We start from the raw sequence: 16,061 nt of genomic DNA, 5'->3' as shown, positions 1-16,061 counted from the left end.
GAAGAAAAGATTTACCTCAGCATGCTAGAGCATACATCTTGGCCTAAGGGTCTGGAATAACTTTAACGTCCACCAGGGAATGTTTTGAATCAAATAAGGGAATTCAAATCTGAAAAGGAACTACTCACAGTCTAACCCATTACATGTCTAACAGGGTTCCTCAAATTCTGGCCTGGAGGGCCACTGCCCTGCAGAGTGAAGATACCTAAGCAAGCCAATCAATGTCTTCAGAGTTAGTACAAAATTACAGATAGGTGAGTTTGATCAGAGTTTGTGCTAAAGAGGGCAGATTTGAGGAACCCTGATATGCCTAAATATTGTATTTGTAGAGCTAATGAAAGACCTCATGAAGTGCAGTTTGTAAATGATGTACAGAAAAATGCTGACCCAGTGTCCTAATGGTGACAATCTCACTGAAGGGGCCAGAGCCCAACTTGTTTTGGGCAAGAATGCTGAACTGGTAACTAGTGGCAGCTTGCAGACCCGTTACCAGCAGGGAGGTTTTGGATGTTGGCACAGGGATTGATGCCCATTCATGCTTGCCTCTCACAGTGGGCTTTACCCTGATACGGAGAGAGATCAAATATTAAGTCACTACCATCGATACTGCATATACAGTACATTTTTAGTAATGTACTGGGTCACTGCTACTTATAACGCCCTTAGTGACTCACCAAACAGTAAATTTCTGTGTGTATCCTCCATCAAATCCAGGCTCCCAGGACACATTGGCGTGAGTAATCCCTGGATCCACAGACACAGAGGTAACAGCATGGGGACTTGTGCCTGAAGATGACAGAGCAGATAATATATTCAATTTTTCAATTCTATTTTAATTTCAATTCAATTTCAATTTTTCTATAGGTAAATGAGGGTTATTTTTATTAATGGGCATCTGTTCCTCTCACCTAGCACTAAAATCGTTGTTGAAGCACTGACAGTAGCCACACGGTTGGAGGCATGACACTCCCATGCCCCCTGATGGTCTTTACTGAGCGGACGCAGGACCAGAGAGCCATTGGATAGGACTGTAAATGGAGAGCGAGGGGCAGGACCAACCTAGAGAAGATAATAAAGAATCAAAAAGACACTGAAGCAGTATCCGAGGCTTTTAGTCTATGCATGTTAGTACATACACTATGTGCTTTTATTAGCAGATATACACACATTGCTGGGCTGAAACAAACTGAAAGCTATCGGACATTTTTAAAACCTTACCTTATTCCATGTGATGTTAGGGGTTGGGTCGCCCTGAGACTGACAGGGTATCACCAGCTCCCTGCCTACTTCTTGAAGGTACTCGGCACGAGGCGAGACACGGAAAGAAGGGGGGTCCTGTGCACATCCCCAGATTGCAAACAAGAGAAATGGTGTCAGCAATCAGTGTCAGGGCAGTCATTAATAATGCATTTCAATATGTGGTGACATTTATGAGTAAACTGGAACTATATAGACATATGTAAAAGTATTTTCTATTCTAGACATATGGTGTTCACCTTCAGGATAACTTTGGTAGGTTCTGATTGGCCCATGGTCCCGTAACTGTTATAGGCTGTACAGGTGTACATGCCCACTGCATCATCATTGGCTGCGGTTATGAACACTGAATCATACATCTTGGCCCAAAGGTTTAGAATAACATTAAAGCCCACCAGGGAATGTTTTGAATCAAATAAGAATACAGATCTGAAAAGAAACTACAGACAGTCTAAGCATTACCATGTATAACAATTGAGTTCCTCAAGTGCTGGCCTGTAAGGCCACTGTTGTGCAGAGTTTAGCGCCAACTCTAACTGAAGACACTGAGCAAGCTAATCAATTAAGGGAGTAACTACAAAATTAAACGTAGGTGAGTTTGATCTGGGTTTGTGCTAAAGAGGGCAGTGGCCCTTCTGGGGTGGATCTGAGGAACCTGACGCATAAGACACATGTCTGCATGTGTAAAGATAATGGATGACCTCATAAAGTGCATAGTCTGTAAATGATGTACAAAAAAATGCTGACCCAGTGTCCTGATGGTGACAATCTCACTGAAGGGGCCAGAGCCCAACTTGTTTTGAGCAAGAACGCTGAACTGGTAACTAGTGGCAGCTTGCAGACCTGTCACCAGCAGTGAGGTTTTGGATGTTGGCACAGGGATTGATGCCCATTCATGCTTGCCTCTCACAGTAGGCTTTACCCTGATACGGAGAGAGATCAAATATTAAATTGAGTCAGTCCCATCGATATTGTAAAAAGACTGGTATCACATTTAGACTGGTATATATATTTTTAGTAATGTACTGGGGCACTGGTACGTCCTTGGTACAATGTACAATACAATTAATCTAATGCTGCTGATGCATTCAATTTTAAGTGACTCACCAAACAGTAAATTTCTGTGTGTATCCTCCATCAAAGCCCGGCTCCCAGGACACATTGGCCTGAGTAAACCCTGGATCCACAGACAAGGAGGTAACAGCATGGGGACTTGTGCCTGAAGAAGACAGAGCAGATAATACATTTAATTTCGGTCTCATTTGATTTTCTATAGGTAAATGAGGGTTATTTTTATTAACGGGCATCTATTCCCTGTTCCTCTCACCTAGCACTAATATTGTTGTTGAAGCAATGACAGTGGCCACACGGTTGGAGGCAAGACATTCCCACGCCCCCTGGTGGTCCTTACTAAGTGGACGCAGGACCAAAGAGCCATTGGATAAGGCTGTAAATGGAGAGCGAGGGGCAGGACCAACCTAGAGTAGATGATAAAGAATCAAAAAGAGACTGAACCAGCATCCGAGGCTTTTAGTCATTGCCTGTAAATACATACAGTATGTGCTTTTTTTTTCTTTAGCTGATATACACACATTTCATACATCACTGAGCTGAAACAAACCGAAAGCTATTTGAACTTTTTTTTAAAACCTTACCTTATTCCATGTGATGTTAGGGGTTGGGTCGCCCTGAGACTGACAGGGTATCACCAGCTCCCTGCCTACTTCTTGAAGGTACTCGGCACGAGGCGAGACACGGAAAGAAGGGGGGTCCTGTGCACATCCCCAGATTGCAAACAAGAGAAATGGTGTCAGCAATCAGTGTCAGGGCAGTCATTAATAATGCATTTCAATATGTGGTGACATTTATGAGTAAACTGGAACTATATAGACATATGTCAAAGTATTTTCTATTCTAGACATATGGTGTTCACCTTCAGGATAACTTTGGTAGGTTCTGATTGGCCCATGGTCCCGTAACTGTTATAGGCTGTACAGGTGTACATGCCCACTGCATCATCATTGGCTGCGGTTATGAACACTGAGCCCTCAGAGTTGACCATCCATCCTGGATACTGACCAACCAAGAAGAAGAATATAAAATGATGTCATATGGGTTATAATGAAATAAGATGTTTGATGATAGAAACCTTCACAATGTACCTGCTCCAGGTCCAAGGATGCTCCATCTTTGGTCCAATTAACATACAGCATAGGGGGCTCGGCTTGAACTGGGCATATGATCTTTCCCCCCATTCCCATGGGCAGATAAGTCTCACGGGGCATCCGTACCACTCGTGCTGGATCTTTAAGAGAATCAGGCTTTTAATTCTATCATTTGCATTATTAGCCAAATTATAATTTAATTTGAACTTTTGAACTAGTTCTTTTTACCTAGTTTACATGACGCAACAGAACCGACAAACTGCAAATCTAGAATCAACAATTTGCAAAGCGCTCACGTTTAACTTTGAGGTGGGCAGATGCAGAGGGCGGAGTCATTAGACCATTAGTGGGTGTGCAGGTATAATTCCCAGAGTCCTCAGGGACAAGACCCGAAATAAGGAGGGTCCCATCCACTAGTATTTTCACCCGTGATTTCAGAATTCTGTAAACACAAATATGCATCCAACTGAGGGGCAAACAGACATTGCAAAAATAATTCACTGGTCACTGCAGTTGACCAATCAGAGTCTTCCGGTGAGCCCTGTGATACTGTTATACATTTACAGTTAGTATTCTGGTCACTTACTCGATGTGATAGACATTTTGTCCTTGTTTCCACCACTCATACGTGAGGTTAGAAGGATACGCTTCTGCTTGGCATTGCAGAATTGCATCCTGGGACATGTTCATGGTGGTGTCCTCAGGGGGGATGATGATAATTGGAGGACCTGGTTGAAAGCATAAGTGCAAGCATGTAAGATGGAATGCATGTAATCAGCTTTGAAGGGCATTCAGATTCGAGGAGGTTGTTTATTTATGGGTGAGATTTAGGCTTAAGTGCCAAAATGCATTGTGCTAAAGCACTACCATCAAAAGAGGGCAGTGTTTGCTTATTGAATCACACTTCGGTTTGCCCAAATAGTTACTCTAAATTCTTATGCTGTGTAGAAGACAGATGTGAGATATTTCTTTTTTGCGGTTTTCAACAATATACAGCATTCTCTTGCTTAATGTTCAGTAGATGATGCACGAAGAAACAAAATGGCAATGCTAGCATCCGCTTTGCACTTGTTGGATTACCAATAGAAAACACTGTTCTTTCATCATTACACAATGGAGGAATATGGAATCATTAATGCATTTTATTTTCTCAAAATTGTTCAGCATCTTTCTCAGTGCACTTCATAAACACATTTACAACATGAGAAGTCAAGATTAAGGTTATACACTTTGCACACAAATCCAACTCCACCAAAGATGCCAGTGTTCTCATACCCAACGCTGCTTAAAACGCTTAATACCCTGCAAGCCTATTTCTGTTTGGTGCTGCTGAGTTTCTTTGCCCATGTGGACAAGACGTGGTGTGTGACTGACCTTTGACCTGCAGCTGGGTGGTGTGGGTAAGGTTCCCTTCTGAGTTGGACACGTGACACTTGTATATTCCTGCCATTTCCATGGTAACCTTGCTTAAAGACAAGGTTTCATAGAGTACCTGGTTTGGGGAAAATTAATGTTTAGGTGGTAAACGAGATGAGGAATGAGGAAAATGTGAACAGCCCAAAGTGAACTCTACACTCAAGTCAGCATGAAACAAGATTTACAAGTAGCTATGCTTCTGTAATCCAATGCATTTCTGAGTAAAACAGGATAATCAATGAGGTGAAAAAATGTAGGTTTGATTGTATGAATAATTGCACAATGAAAAGCTGGTTATATATCAAAATGGAGATAGGTAGTTGGAGGGGGAGGGATTCATGAATCATTCACAATAAGACTATTTTAACTGTTTGATAAAAGACGATTTTGATTTCATGTTGACTTTCAATGATCTTTATTAACGACCAATCAACTAACAAGCTCCGTGTACCTGAATTGCTTCTTGTTTTTCAGCATCACTTCCATCTTTTCTCCAGATGATGGTGGGTTTGGGGTTTCCATGAGCATCACAGCGGAGGGTGAGAGATTCACCCAACATGACCTCCAGAAAGGGGGGAGGAGTCTTTATGAACACCGGAGGAGCTAAAACGGACATAAAAACAATCAAATCCATGTTCATAAAAAAAATAAAAAAAATAAATAATAATAATAATAAAAATAAAAAAAAAGAATTAAATAAATTAAAAATAATAAATATGATAAAAATAAATATAAAAATAAATAAAATTAAATAATAAATAAACAATATAAAAAATATGTAATATTAAAAAACTAAATAAAAACATACAGAAATAATAAAAAAATACACAAACAAACAAACAAGGTGTAATCTAGCAGACAATTCTAATATCAGATTAATTAGACTGATATGAACCAGTCACCGGTATACAATAAAATGCAGCACTTAAGGATCTGAAATCATTGCATTACACTGAGTAGAGCATGTCTTCTTTAACTTTCCCGAAGTGATCATTTGCAAGTGATGAAAAATCTCTAAACATACAATGAAAAAACATCTTATTTCCCCATAACCCTGTCAACACAAAGACAAGTTTTCCAGCACACTCATAAACAATGACAGCTTACAAAACCGCTGTAAGCTGAGACTGTGCATATAATGGGCGTAAAGCGGGCCGCGCTGGAGAGATTTGGACTGTGAGCGTGAGTTTCTGTCCTCTGTCTTCATTCTGATCGCTCACACATGCTACAGAAACACAATCAGATGCTAAAAGCCAGTCTGAGCCCTTCACAGGATTCACAAGCCAGTGCTGAATGATTGTGTGTGTGTGTGTGTGTCAGGAGGAGAAAGTGTGTGAGTTTCAGAAGGCATGACAGTCGCTCTGAAGGTGTGAGACAGAAAGTTCATTGTGAAAAGATTGCAAGCAACAGGAAGTGAAAAGAAAGCGTAGATTTGGGTGAAACAGTAAAAATGCTACGATTAGTCTTAGGTGAATGGATGGAGAGAGAGTTCTGCTGATATCAGAGCAAAATATCATCTGCATCAAACACTGACGTAAGTGTCATGAAAAATGAGACAGGATTACGCAATTCTCGCTTATTCACTGCAACAAAGCTTTCATATGAGCTCCAGATGCTGCTTTAATCAGAAGTTTAATCCTTTTTGTAGGAATAACACAATGCTTTATTATGCCAGTAGCATGAACATGAAACATAAGAGCACCATCATAAAATATATATGTGACCCTGGATCACAAAACCAGTGTTAAGTGTCAATTTTTTTAAATTGAGATTTATACGTCATCTGAAAGCTGAATAAATAATCTTTCCATTGATGTATGGTTTGTTAGGACCGGACAATATTTGGCCATACAATACAACTATTTGAATACAACTATTTGAACTATTTGAAATACAACTATACAACTATTAAAAAAAATCAAAATATTGAGAAAATCGCCTTTAAAGTTGTCCAAATTAAGTTTTTAGCAATGCATATTACTAATCAAAAATGAAGTTTTGATATATTTACGGCAGGAAATTTACAAAATGTCTTCATGAAACATGATCTGTACTTCGTATCCTAATGATTTTTGGCATAAAAGAAAAATAGATCATTTTGACCCATACAATGTATTTTTGGCTATTGCTACAAATATCTCTGTGCAACTTAAGACTGGTTTTGTGCTCCAGGGTCACATATTCTCTTACACAAATGCATGTCCACTTTCTATGGAACCTAATTGTCGCAAGATTCATTTTTAAGATTAAGCAACACAACTGACATACAAAACATTGTTTTGGGAGCATTTTTCATTATGCTAGCATTAACATGGTAGCAGTGGTATTTTAGTATTACTGAAATACTATTATGGATTTTATTAATATTTTGAATTAGATTTTATTTTTATAGTTTCTGCTTTCATGTTCATTTTAGTTAGTTTTAGTAATTGTGTTATGTGTTTTGTCATTTTTTTTTTAGTTTTCGTTGTTTTGTTTTTAAAAAGTCAATTGTTTTTTTGTTTTTTTTATCAATTTTTACTGCAGTTTTAGTTATTTTAGTACATCAAGTTAAACAAAAAGAAAATAAGAAATACTGTCTTGGAAACTACCTGAAAAATTTTTTTTAATGTTATTTTATTTTGGTTAACATCTATTTCAAGCAACATTTTTACGGTTTTAGTTTTAGTTTACTATAATAAACCTGTATGATGTAAAATATTTGTATATCACAGTGCAATTAATGTTACAGTAAATTTAACAAAAAATGGTTTATAGTATATAATATATCATAATATATTATGATATACACATATATATATATAATATCATATATAATAATCAATTGGAATTCCCAATTTTGCATAATACAGGGAATTAAAATTATATTTGGAACTGGATAGACACACACACAAAAAAAATCAAATTGGCAACTAGTGTAAAACATGTTATGAAAAACTTGACTGAAAACTGTAAAACGTTATAAAACAAATAGTTTTGACACGCAAAGCCATTATACACACACCTTAACACCTGAATAGAAGAAACAACCTCAAAGCATTTCTTATCCCACCTGAGATGGACAGGAAGTTCCAGGTGCCGTTCTGAAACTCATCTGTGGTTCTATCCAGCAGGAGAATCCGACACTCAAACCAGCCCTCATCCTCCAGAGTCAACTTATCCACCAGAAGAGACGCGCCGCGGCTCAAGGACACACGACCTGCCCCGAAAATCACAGAGACAAGCAATTATTCAGAAGTATTTTGAGAAATGAGATAAAGAATGAGAAATCACACAAAACTGCAGCTCAAACATTAGAGCAAGCGCTAGCAACTCATGGGTTTTGATTCCCAGGGAATGCATGAACTTAATAAAATGTGTACCTTAAATGCAATGCACAAAATGCCAAATGCATAAAACGTAAATGTAAAACTACTTCCCAATACAAAGCACAGAAGCAGGTGAGATCCTGCACACATTTTAAAACGGCCACAGTTTTATGCATATTCCAAAAACCACATGCATACCTGAAACCACCAACGCAAATCAAGAACTGAAGGCCTGTCCTAACATGTCCTATCCTTTATCTTTTATCAAATGTGCTGCATTATTCTTTGCTTGACAGGTCTATTCATCAAATCTAGAGCGCCTATAGGAGAGAGAAAAACACACACAAGAGATCTGTTTTGATATCTCAATTGTTTCCAGACAATACTGGGATTCAACAGCCAAAGTCTGCAATCAAAAATCAGAGATCTCATTATGAACTCAAACTATTCTTATAGATAGAGCTGCTATCCACATTCACTTTTATAGTTGTTACTGTAGGACAACTATGTACCTAAAATAAAATAAATAATAAAATAGACACAAGCTAAATAAAAATACACGGACAAAGAAGTCTCTTCTGTTCACCAAGGCTGCATTTATTTAATCAAAATTCAATAAAAGAGTGAAATATATAAAAATTTTAAATAACTGTTTAAATACATTTTTAATTGTAATTTATATTTGTGATGCAAAGCTGAATTTTTAGCAGCAATTAATATGCTGATTTTAATATTCTGGTTTGCTCAAGAAAAAAAAAAATCAATGTTGAAAACAGCTGTTCTGCTTAATATTTCTATGGAAACTAATACTAATGCTGCATTAATTTTATTTAAAAATCCAGTAAAAACATTAATATTGTGAAATATTATTACGAATTAAATGAACTGCTTTCTATTTGAATATGTTTTAAAATAGAATTTTCCTCATATCCACAGACTCAAAACGAAAACAACCCCACAAACCCACACTGGCTTAAGAGTTATTGAAATATGATATGGAGCACACAGACACAAATCAGTTTCAAAGCACTAGAAACAGTTTAATCTACTACTAGAAACTTTTTGAAACATGATATGCGTGTTGTCTGGTTACTGGAGTCTGTTTTTTCAACCTCGACTTCTCCCTCTACTTTCATTCTGCTTTTTTTCTGAATTCCAGGGTTGTAAATGATGACACACTGATAACGCAGTGGATGCCGGCTGGGAGTGTGTTTCCGCTTTGCTGGAAGCGGTCGTTGAAGTTTGAAAGTAAGCCAAGAACCCTGCGTAGAGTATGAAAATCATACCGTGACAATTTAATGCCAAATGGCTACAGCTGAGGAATTATAATACAAACACACCTGGAGTCTGACATAACTCTGAACCCTCCAGTGATGTGTGCAGGTGTGTCAGCGTTAGCTTTACACCTCCAGACTTCAGTCAAGCATCACAAACCCTAAATTTATGCACTGAACTTCAGTGTGTAAACCTTCTCGCTCCATTTGTGCTCATAACATGAATGATTTCACAAAACCCTTTAGACTGAGTAAAAATCTGGTTCATATCTGTTGCTCGGTCAAATGCAATCCATTCTTTGGACAGTAAGAAACATCCAATTCTGATCATGTGTGGGACACAACAGTAATTTAAAGTTAAATCCAGACTGAAGAACTGAAGGCCTGTCCTAACATGTCCTATCCTTTATCTTTTATCAAATGTGCTGCATTATTCTTTGCTTGACAGGTCTATTCATCAAATCTAGAGCGCCTATAGGAGAGAGAAAAACACACACAAGAGATCTGTTTTGATATCTCAATTGTTTCCAGACAATACTGGGATTCAACAGCCAAAGTCTGCAATCAAAAATCAGAGATCTCATTATGAACTCAAACTATTCTTATAGATAGAGCTGCTATCCACATTCACTTTTATAGTTGTTACTGTAGGACAACTATGTACCTAAAATAAAATAAATAATAAAATAGACACAAGCTAAATAAAAATACACGGACAAAGAAGTCTCTTCTGTTCACCAAGGCTGCATTTATTTAATCAAAATTCAATAAAAGAGTGAAATATATAAAAATTTTAAATAACTGTTTAAATACATTTTTAATTGTAATTTATATTTGTGATGCAAAGCTGAATTTTTAGCAGCAATTAATATGCTGATTTTAATATTCTGGTTTGCTCAAGAAAAAAAAAAATCAATGTTGAAAACAGCTGTTCTGCTTAATATTTCTATGGAAACTAATACTAATGCTGCATTAATTTTATTTAAAAATCCAGTAAAAACATTAATATTGTGAAATATTATTACGAATTAAATGAACTGCTTTCTATTTGAATATGTTTTAAAATAGAATTTATTTCTGTGATGCAAATCTGAATTTTCAGCATCATTACTCCAGTGTCACATGATCCTTCAGATTCTAAAATGCCATTTTGCTGCTCATGAACCATTTCTGATTATTATCAATGTTGAAAACAGTTGTGCTGCTTCATACTTTGGTTCGTTGCTGTTTTTCAGGATTTTTGATCAAAAGATCTTTTGTAACATTAAAAATGTCTTTACTGCATGTCACTTTTGATCTTAATGCATCATTGCTGAATAAAAGAAATTTCTTTTGAACAGTAGTGTAACTGAAACTCCATTAAGTCCAAAAATAGCAACCTCGAAGTAACAACAAAAGCAATCCTGACTGCTAAACACAGGGTCATTTCCTCAGCAGGTGAGGGCTCCATTGAACAGGAACCGAATAACAATCAATCAAGCAAAATTCACAGCCTGAGGGGTTATTTTTATATATAAACAACTAACTATGACTAGCAATTAAGCCTGGTCTAATCTCAGAGCTGCTGCTGTGGGAAGTGATTTTGCATAGATAATAATTGTCTGATCTCATCCTTTTTACAGAGCGGCAGCCGGTGTGTGTTTACTGTCATTAAAAGGTTCCTCTGATCCGAGGTCAGAGGGGGAGGGTGCTTATTAAAGCAGGAGAGAGGCTAAAACAGGGCAGGTGTGGTGGATCTTCCACAAATATATGCTGCTGTCTCTCTCCTTCCTATTCTGGAAATGTCCGGTTTCTTTGGCTGATGCTTTAGGGCAGAGAAAAGCACCAAATGGACTTGCATACAGTCAATTAAACACTGAACAAATTTATATGCATGCAGGAAAGCACACACACTGATTGTGTGGTTATCAACACACGTGGTTATTGGACAATGAACTGTTTCCCGCCATGGAATGTTTGCCCATCAATGAGAACAGAATGGAACTCCCCCCCCTCTTTTAATTCTCTCAGGTTACCATAGCGATGGAACCTTGGGGTGGGAGTTTGGATTTGAATTCAGTTGGCGTTGAAAAAACCAAAGGGGCAAAAACACAGGGAGGGAGGGGTGGGTCACGAGGAAACGTTTGTGCTGGTGATTTTGAAAAATCACACGTGGGCTTGGAGGGGAAAAAGAAAAACGTGTTTTGATTTAAGTGGATGAAAGGGTCGAGAAATGGGTGAGAGTGAATTACAGAGAGGGAGAGAGAAAAAAACGTGTTTTTATTTGAACTGAGACAATGACTGTGAGTGACAGATGCGGGTCTGTTTGGGTTTAAATGTTCAATTCTGCGTTGCTTTGTACCCACAGGCCTTTAAAAATACAAAACATGTGACTGAAATAATAAGCGCACAACATCTAATGCAATTAGACTCACTGTCATGATGACATCTCTTGCTTATTTTGACAAAAATTAGACATCTCTACAGGAATGGGCTCTTAATGATCCCACAGGGCGAGTTATTTATGAACAAAAATTGAATTACTGTCGCGAGTGCATAACATGAATTCCAAAGAAGGTACTTCTGGATCAATGACGAACCCTCAACAGCCAATGAGCACTCGGTGACCCTTGACCCTCATCCAGTCTCATGATTTTTCTCCAGACATGTCCATCATTACGCACGGGTCAATACTGACATGATGGTCGGCCAGCAGGACCCCGGTGACTAATCAGAGTCTGTGGATTCCAGACATGCAAGGTCCGGGACAATATAAAATGCAGCTAAGAGTTTAAATTATACAATAATAAAAAAAAAAAGGCAGTGGCAATTGTCTTTGTGTAGTTATAATATAGCTAAAAACTATAAAGCTAAATTTTGCTAAAAACCTTGCTTTGCACAAAAATAAAATGAAATAAAATATTTCTTGTAGTTTCCTTTTCCTGGATGATTTCAAATGTTTTATTCCTCAACATCCAACCAGGCTCTTTGCTGACAGATTTCTGACATCCTGTCCTGCCATGCATTTTTCTTTTCAACCATTCCTCTTAATTTGTCTTTTTTGCTTTCCTTTCCTGAAGTATATTCTATTTTATAAAACCAATAGCTCCAGCGGTATAATCAGGTTGGATGAGCCAATATGCACACATTTTTTTTGTGTCTTTTATCATTCTGCTGTAAAGGTCAATATCATGCATGCCTTGATTGGCGTCCTGCTTTATTCAAAAGTTTTCCCACCGCTCTCTAATCACACGTTACTGAGGTTTGTAACGTCTGGCTGATGTTCGTTGGAGGGTAATATGCAGCTCATATGAGCCTGTGGGTGGTACATGAGCCTGCCAAAAGATCCTCTCCACGTGGTTCTGGGATTCTGACACTGGCTTTTCAAAAACCCCTGGCCCTGAACTCCCTCGGCATACAGCACTGAAACTCCTCCTCACTTCACTCCAGGGTGCTGTGGGCCATGTTTCGTCTCCTTTGAAAACTTTTGGACGAGTCATTTTTCAATGACGAGAGAGAATGTGCTGGTATGAACATAAAGCGCCTCCAAGGGTAAAACACTGGCCACCCCACTGTCCTAAACCAACCAAGATTTTTTTGTTTAAATTAAAATAATAATTCAACGTCTACACGTACTATCAGAAATGAACCAAACACTTGACTATAAAAATTCAAAGAGCAACAAGCATGTGTTTGTTTAGAATTCTCTCTCAAACCCTATCAATTGAAATGTTGAATTCTTTTACTTTTTTTTTTTTTCTTAAAAAAAATTTAAGGTAAACCGTTCTGTTTGTACCTGCTTGTTGCCATCTTTGGTCACTAGTTCTCATTAAAGCCAGTCACCTGAGCTGTAAATGTCATGTGACTAATGAGCTGCAGGAAAATAATAATGATAACACTGGTATTTAAACTACAAGAACAAACACAGTTCCAAATCCTTTGCTAACGAACAATAATAATAAAAAACACATAAATATAAATACGAATAAATATATAACATAATTATAATGTAAATCAATGCTATTTTAGTATCACTAAAATGAAATGAGTTTTTATTAATATTTTGAATTAGTTTTTATATTTAGATTTACTGATTACATTTTACTTTAAGTTAAAGTATTATCAATTTTGTTGCACTTTTGTCATTTTTATTAGTTTTTTTTTTTTTTTTTTTATATGCATATTGCCTATATAGATTTAATGAATTTTTATAGCTAGCTGAAATATATATTTTTTTCAGTTAAAGTTGATTTTATTCCAAGTAACAAAAATGATTTATGGTTTTATTTTTAGTTAACTATAATAACCATGATGTAAAAAATTTACAATAATATAAATGAACAATATTTAAAAAATATTTAAATAATACAATTAAAATAACAAACTTAAACAACAAACTCAAATAAAACATAAATTACATATTAACATTTTAAATATTACCAAAATTAACATTAATATGTTTAAATGATCAATCCAATATTTAAAATAAAATGTAAATAATATGAATATTAACATTTTAAATATTAAATCTGATTTAAATTAACAAATTAAAAATCTAAACAAATAAGATAATAAAAATAATAAAATAAAATAAAAGCACCGGCAAAACTTTGCATTGTGTAGTTATAACATAATATAAATAAAATAAAATAATACATAAGTAGCAAATCATGTTCTAAAATGGGCTATGAATGTCTGTAAATGGAGGAAGATGCTTTTTGCCTCCAGATTGTAGTTATAACATCTTCCACTAGCCTAACCGTGACCCCCTTGGTGTCACCCTAAGATTTTCACTGTCCCCATCTGGTCACCCCATTAAAAATGTCCCCGGGGCGTCACCGCTAGCGAAGCGCTCACTGCGGGTGGCCTCTTCCGCTGTCCGGCTGTGGAAAGCAAACACGTTCAGTTTAGTTTAGCCTATACTCTATCTTTCCCATGTTGTTTTGTTCGCACTGATCTTTTCCATCCCTCGCTGCTAAACTGGAGGGATAACCTCTCTATTGTCCGCAGTCAACGGAAAGCCCTGCGACTGCCGCAGCTGCACCTCTCGCCGTCCCGTTCATGAATACAGCCTGAATGTGTCACAAAATAACACACGGCACCTATGGAGAACCACAGATTGTATTGAGAAAGGCCTTGAACTTGAACTTTCTTTGTGTGAGTTGAAGGATGACAGGGCCCTGCTGCATTATGGGATGTGTTTTGATTTGAATACAATCACACGTCTGGGTTGGGGGGTGAACAGATCTCCTACCCTATCAGCTTTTAACCCCCTTTCGCCGAAACACCCCCCCTTCAGCCATTATAATCGCTTGAAGCTTCTATGAATAGCTCTTTGTCGTGGGATAGATTACAGTTAACGCTGTCCTTGTTGCTCTCCGTCTGGCAGGCTTTAGTCCTCATCCCACAGATCCGACTGAGGTAGAGACTCACGGGATAATGCTTGAGCCCTAAAGGCACGGATCAATAGAGCAATAGAGCAAACGTTTTACTGCCACCAATTTCAACCAGCTATTGCCAAACGACCAGCACGGATTATTGGGAAACCCTTTAAATGGCTCTAGATGTCCGTCAGTAACATATAATGCTGATCCAGAGCTTTGGAATGTATTATTATTGAATTCTTAAGTTAATGATTGGCTAGAGAAAAATCCATGTAAAAGTTTTCAGGTGCAAACATCTCAGCTGATCAATGATGAGTTTTTAACGCTGTTTTTCAATATTTTTAAGTCTCTTATTCTCATTGAGGCTGCATTTATTTGATTAAAAATACAGTAAAATCATAAAAATATTGTGAAAAATATTTCAAATATTTTGAAATATTATTACAATTTTATATAACTGTTCCCTTTCAGTCGGTCACTCTCGACGTCACGTCGGATGACCGACGAATTGGGATCTCGCTTAAAGGGACCAATCTACCTAAGCGAGATCCCAATTCGTCGGTCATCCGACGTGACGTCTCCGTTCCCTCCTTCAGGGAACGAGGGTTACATACGTAACCGAGACGTTTTCAACTGTAGTTTATTTTCAAATGCAATTTATTCCTGTGATGCAAAGCTGAATTTTCAGCATCATTATTCCAGTGTTGCACGATCCTCCAGAAATCATTCTGATATGCTGATTTGCTGCTCAAGAAACCGTTCTGATTATCAATTTTGAAAAAAGTTGGTGCTGGAAACCAAAGTCATTTTTGATCAATTGAATGCATGCTTTCTGAATAAAAGTATTAATTTCTTTCAAACACCAGCCCCCAAAATTACTGACCCCAAACTTTTGAATAGTAATGTACATAATATATAATATTGCGTATACAGTGGTGGCCAAAATTATTAGAACACTAGTATTTTCACCAGTTAAAAAATGGTTTTAAATCAGTTATTTCTAGGAACTGTGGCAACGTCTCCAAGATGCTTCAAGAAACTGCAAAGCTACAGTACTGTTAAAAGTTTTAGGCACTTGTGTAAAAATGCTGTAAAATGAGGATGCTGTCAAAATAATGTCATAAATAGATTTTCTTTATCAATTAACTTCTATTAACTAAGTTTGGTGTGACCATCCTTTGTGTTGAAAGCGGCTTTTGCCCTCGGTGCACTTGTGCATAGTTTTTCAGGAAGCTTTGCAGGTAGGTTTCTTGAAGCATCTTGGAGTTGGTGAAAATA

At 37.2% G+C, this 16,061-nt stretch overlaps 1 protein-coding gene across 3 annotated transcripts in view; it reads right to left on the bottom strand.

Moving 5' to 3' along the window:
- Positions 1-16,061, bottom strand: part of LOC107713033 (uncharacterized) — a 53,254-nt gene that overhangs the window by 6,398 nt on the left and 30,795 nt on the right. For all 3 annotated transcript variants that reach the window (XM_016518450.1, XM_016518448.1, XM_016518449.1), the window contains exons 4-14: positions 7,891-8,037; positions 5,290-5,441; positions 4,797-4,914; positions 4,009-4,150; positions 3,719-3,864; positions 3,420-3,562; positions 3,191-3,331; positions 2,913-3,029; positions 2,585-2,735; positions 2,365-2,476; positions 388-563 (exon numbers count right to left, since the gene is read on the bottom strand). In XM_016518450.1, coding sequence (XP_016373936.1) covers positions 388-563; positions 2,365-2,476; positions 2,585-2,735; positions 2,913-3,029; positions 3,191-3,331; positions 3,420-3,562; positions 3,719-3,864; positions 4,009-4,150; positions 4,797-4,914; positions 5,290-5,441; positions 7,891-8,037 — 1,545 coding nt within the window. The remainder of the gene's footprint in view (positions 1-387; positions 564-2,364; positions 2,477-2,584; positions 2,736-2,912; positions 3,030-3,190; positions 3,332-3,419; positions 3,563-3,718; positions 3,865-4,008; positions 4,151-4,796; positions 4,915-5,289; positions 5,442-7,890; positions 8,038-16,061) is intronic.

This window comes from Sinocyclocheilus rhinocerous, unplaced genomic scaffold (genome assembly GCF_001515625.1).
Source record: "Sinocyclocheilus rhinocerous isolate Xijiao unplaced genomic scaffold, SAMN03320098_v1.1 scaffold448, whole genome shotgun sequence".
Classification (NCBI taxonomy): domain Eukaryota; kingdom Metazoa; phylum Chordata; class Actinopteri; order Cypriniformes; family Cyprinidae; genus Sinocyclocheilus; species Sinocyclocheilus rhinocerous.
The sequence above is the reverse complement of the archived record's forward strand: the minus strand, read 5'-3'. Positions and strand labels throughout refer to the sequence as shown.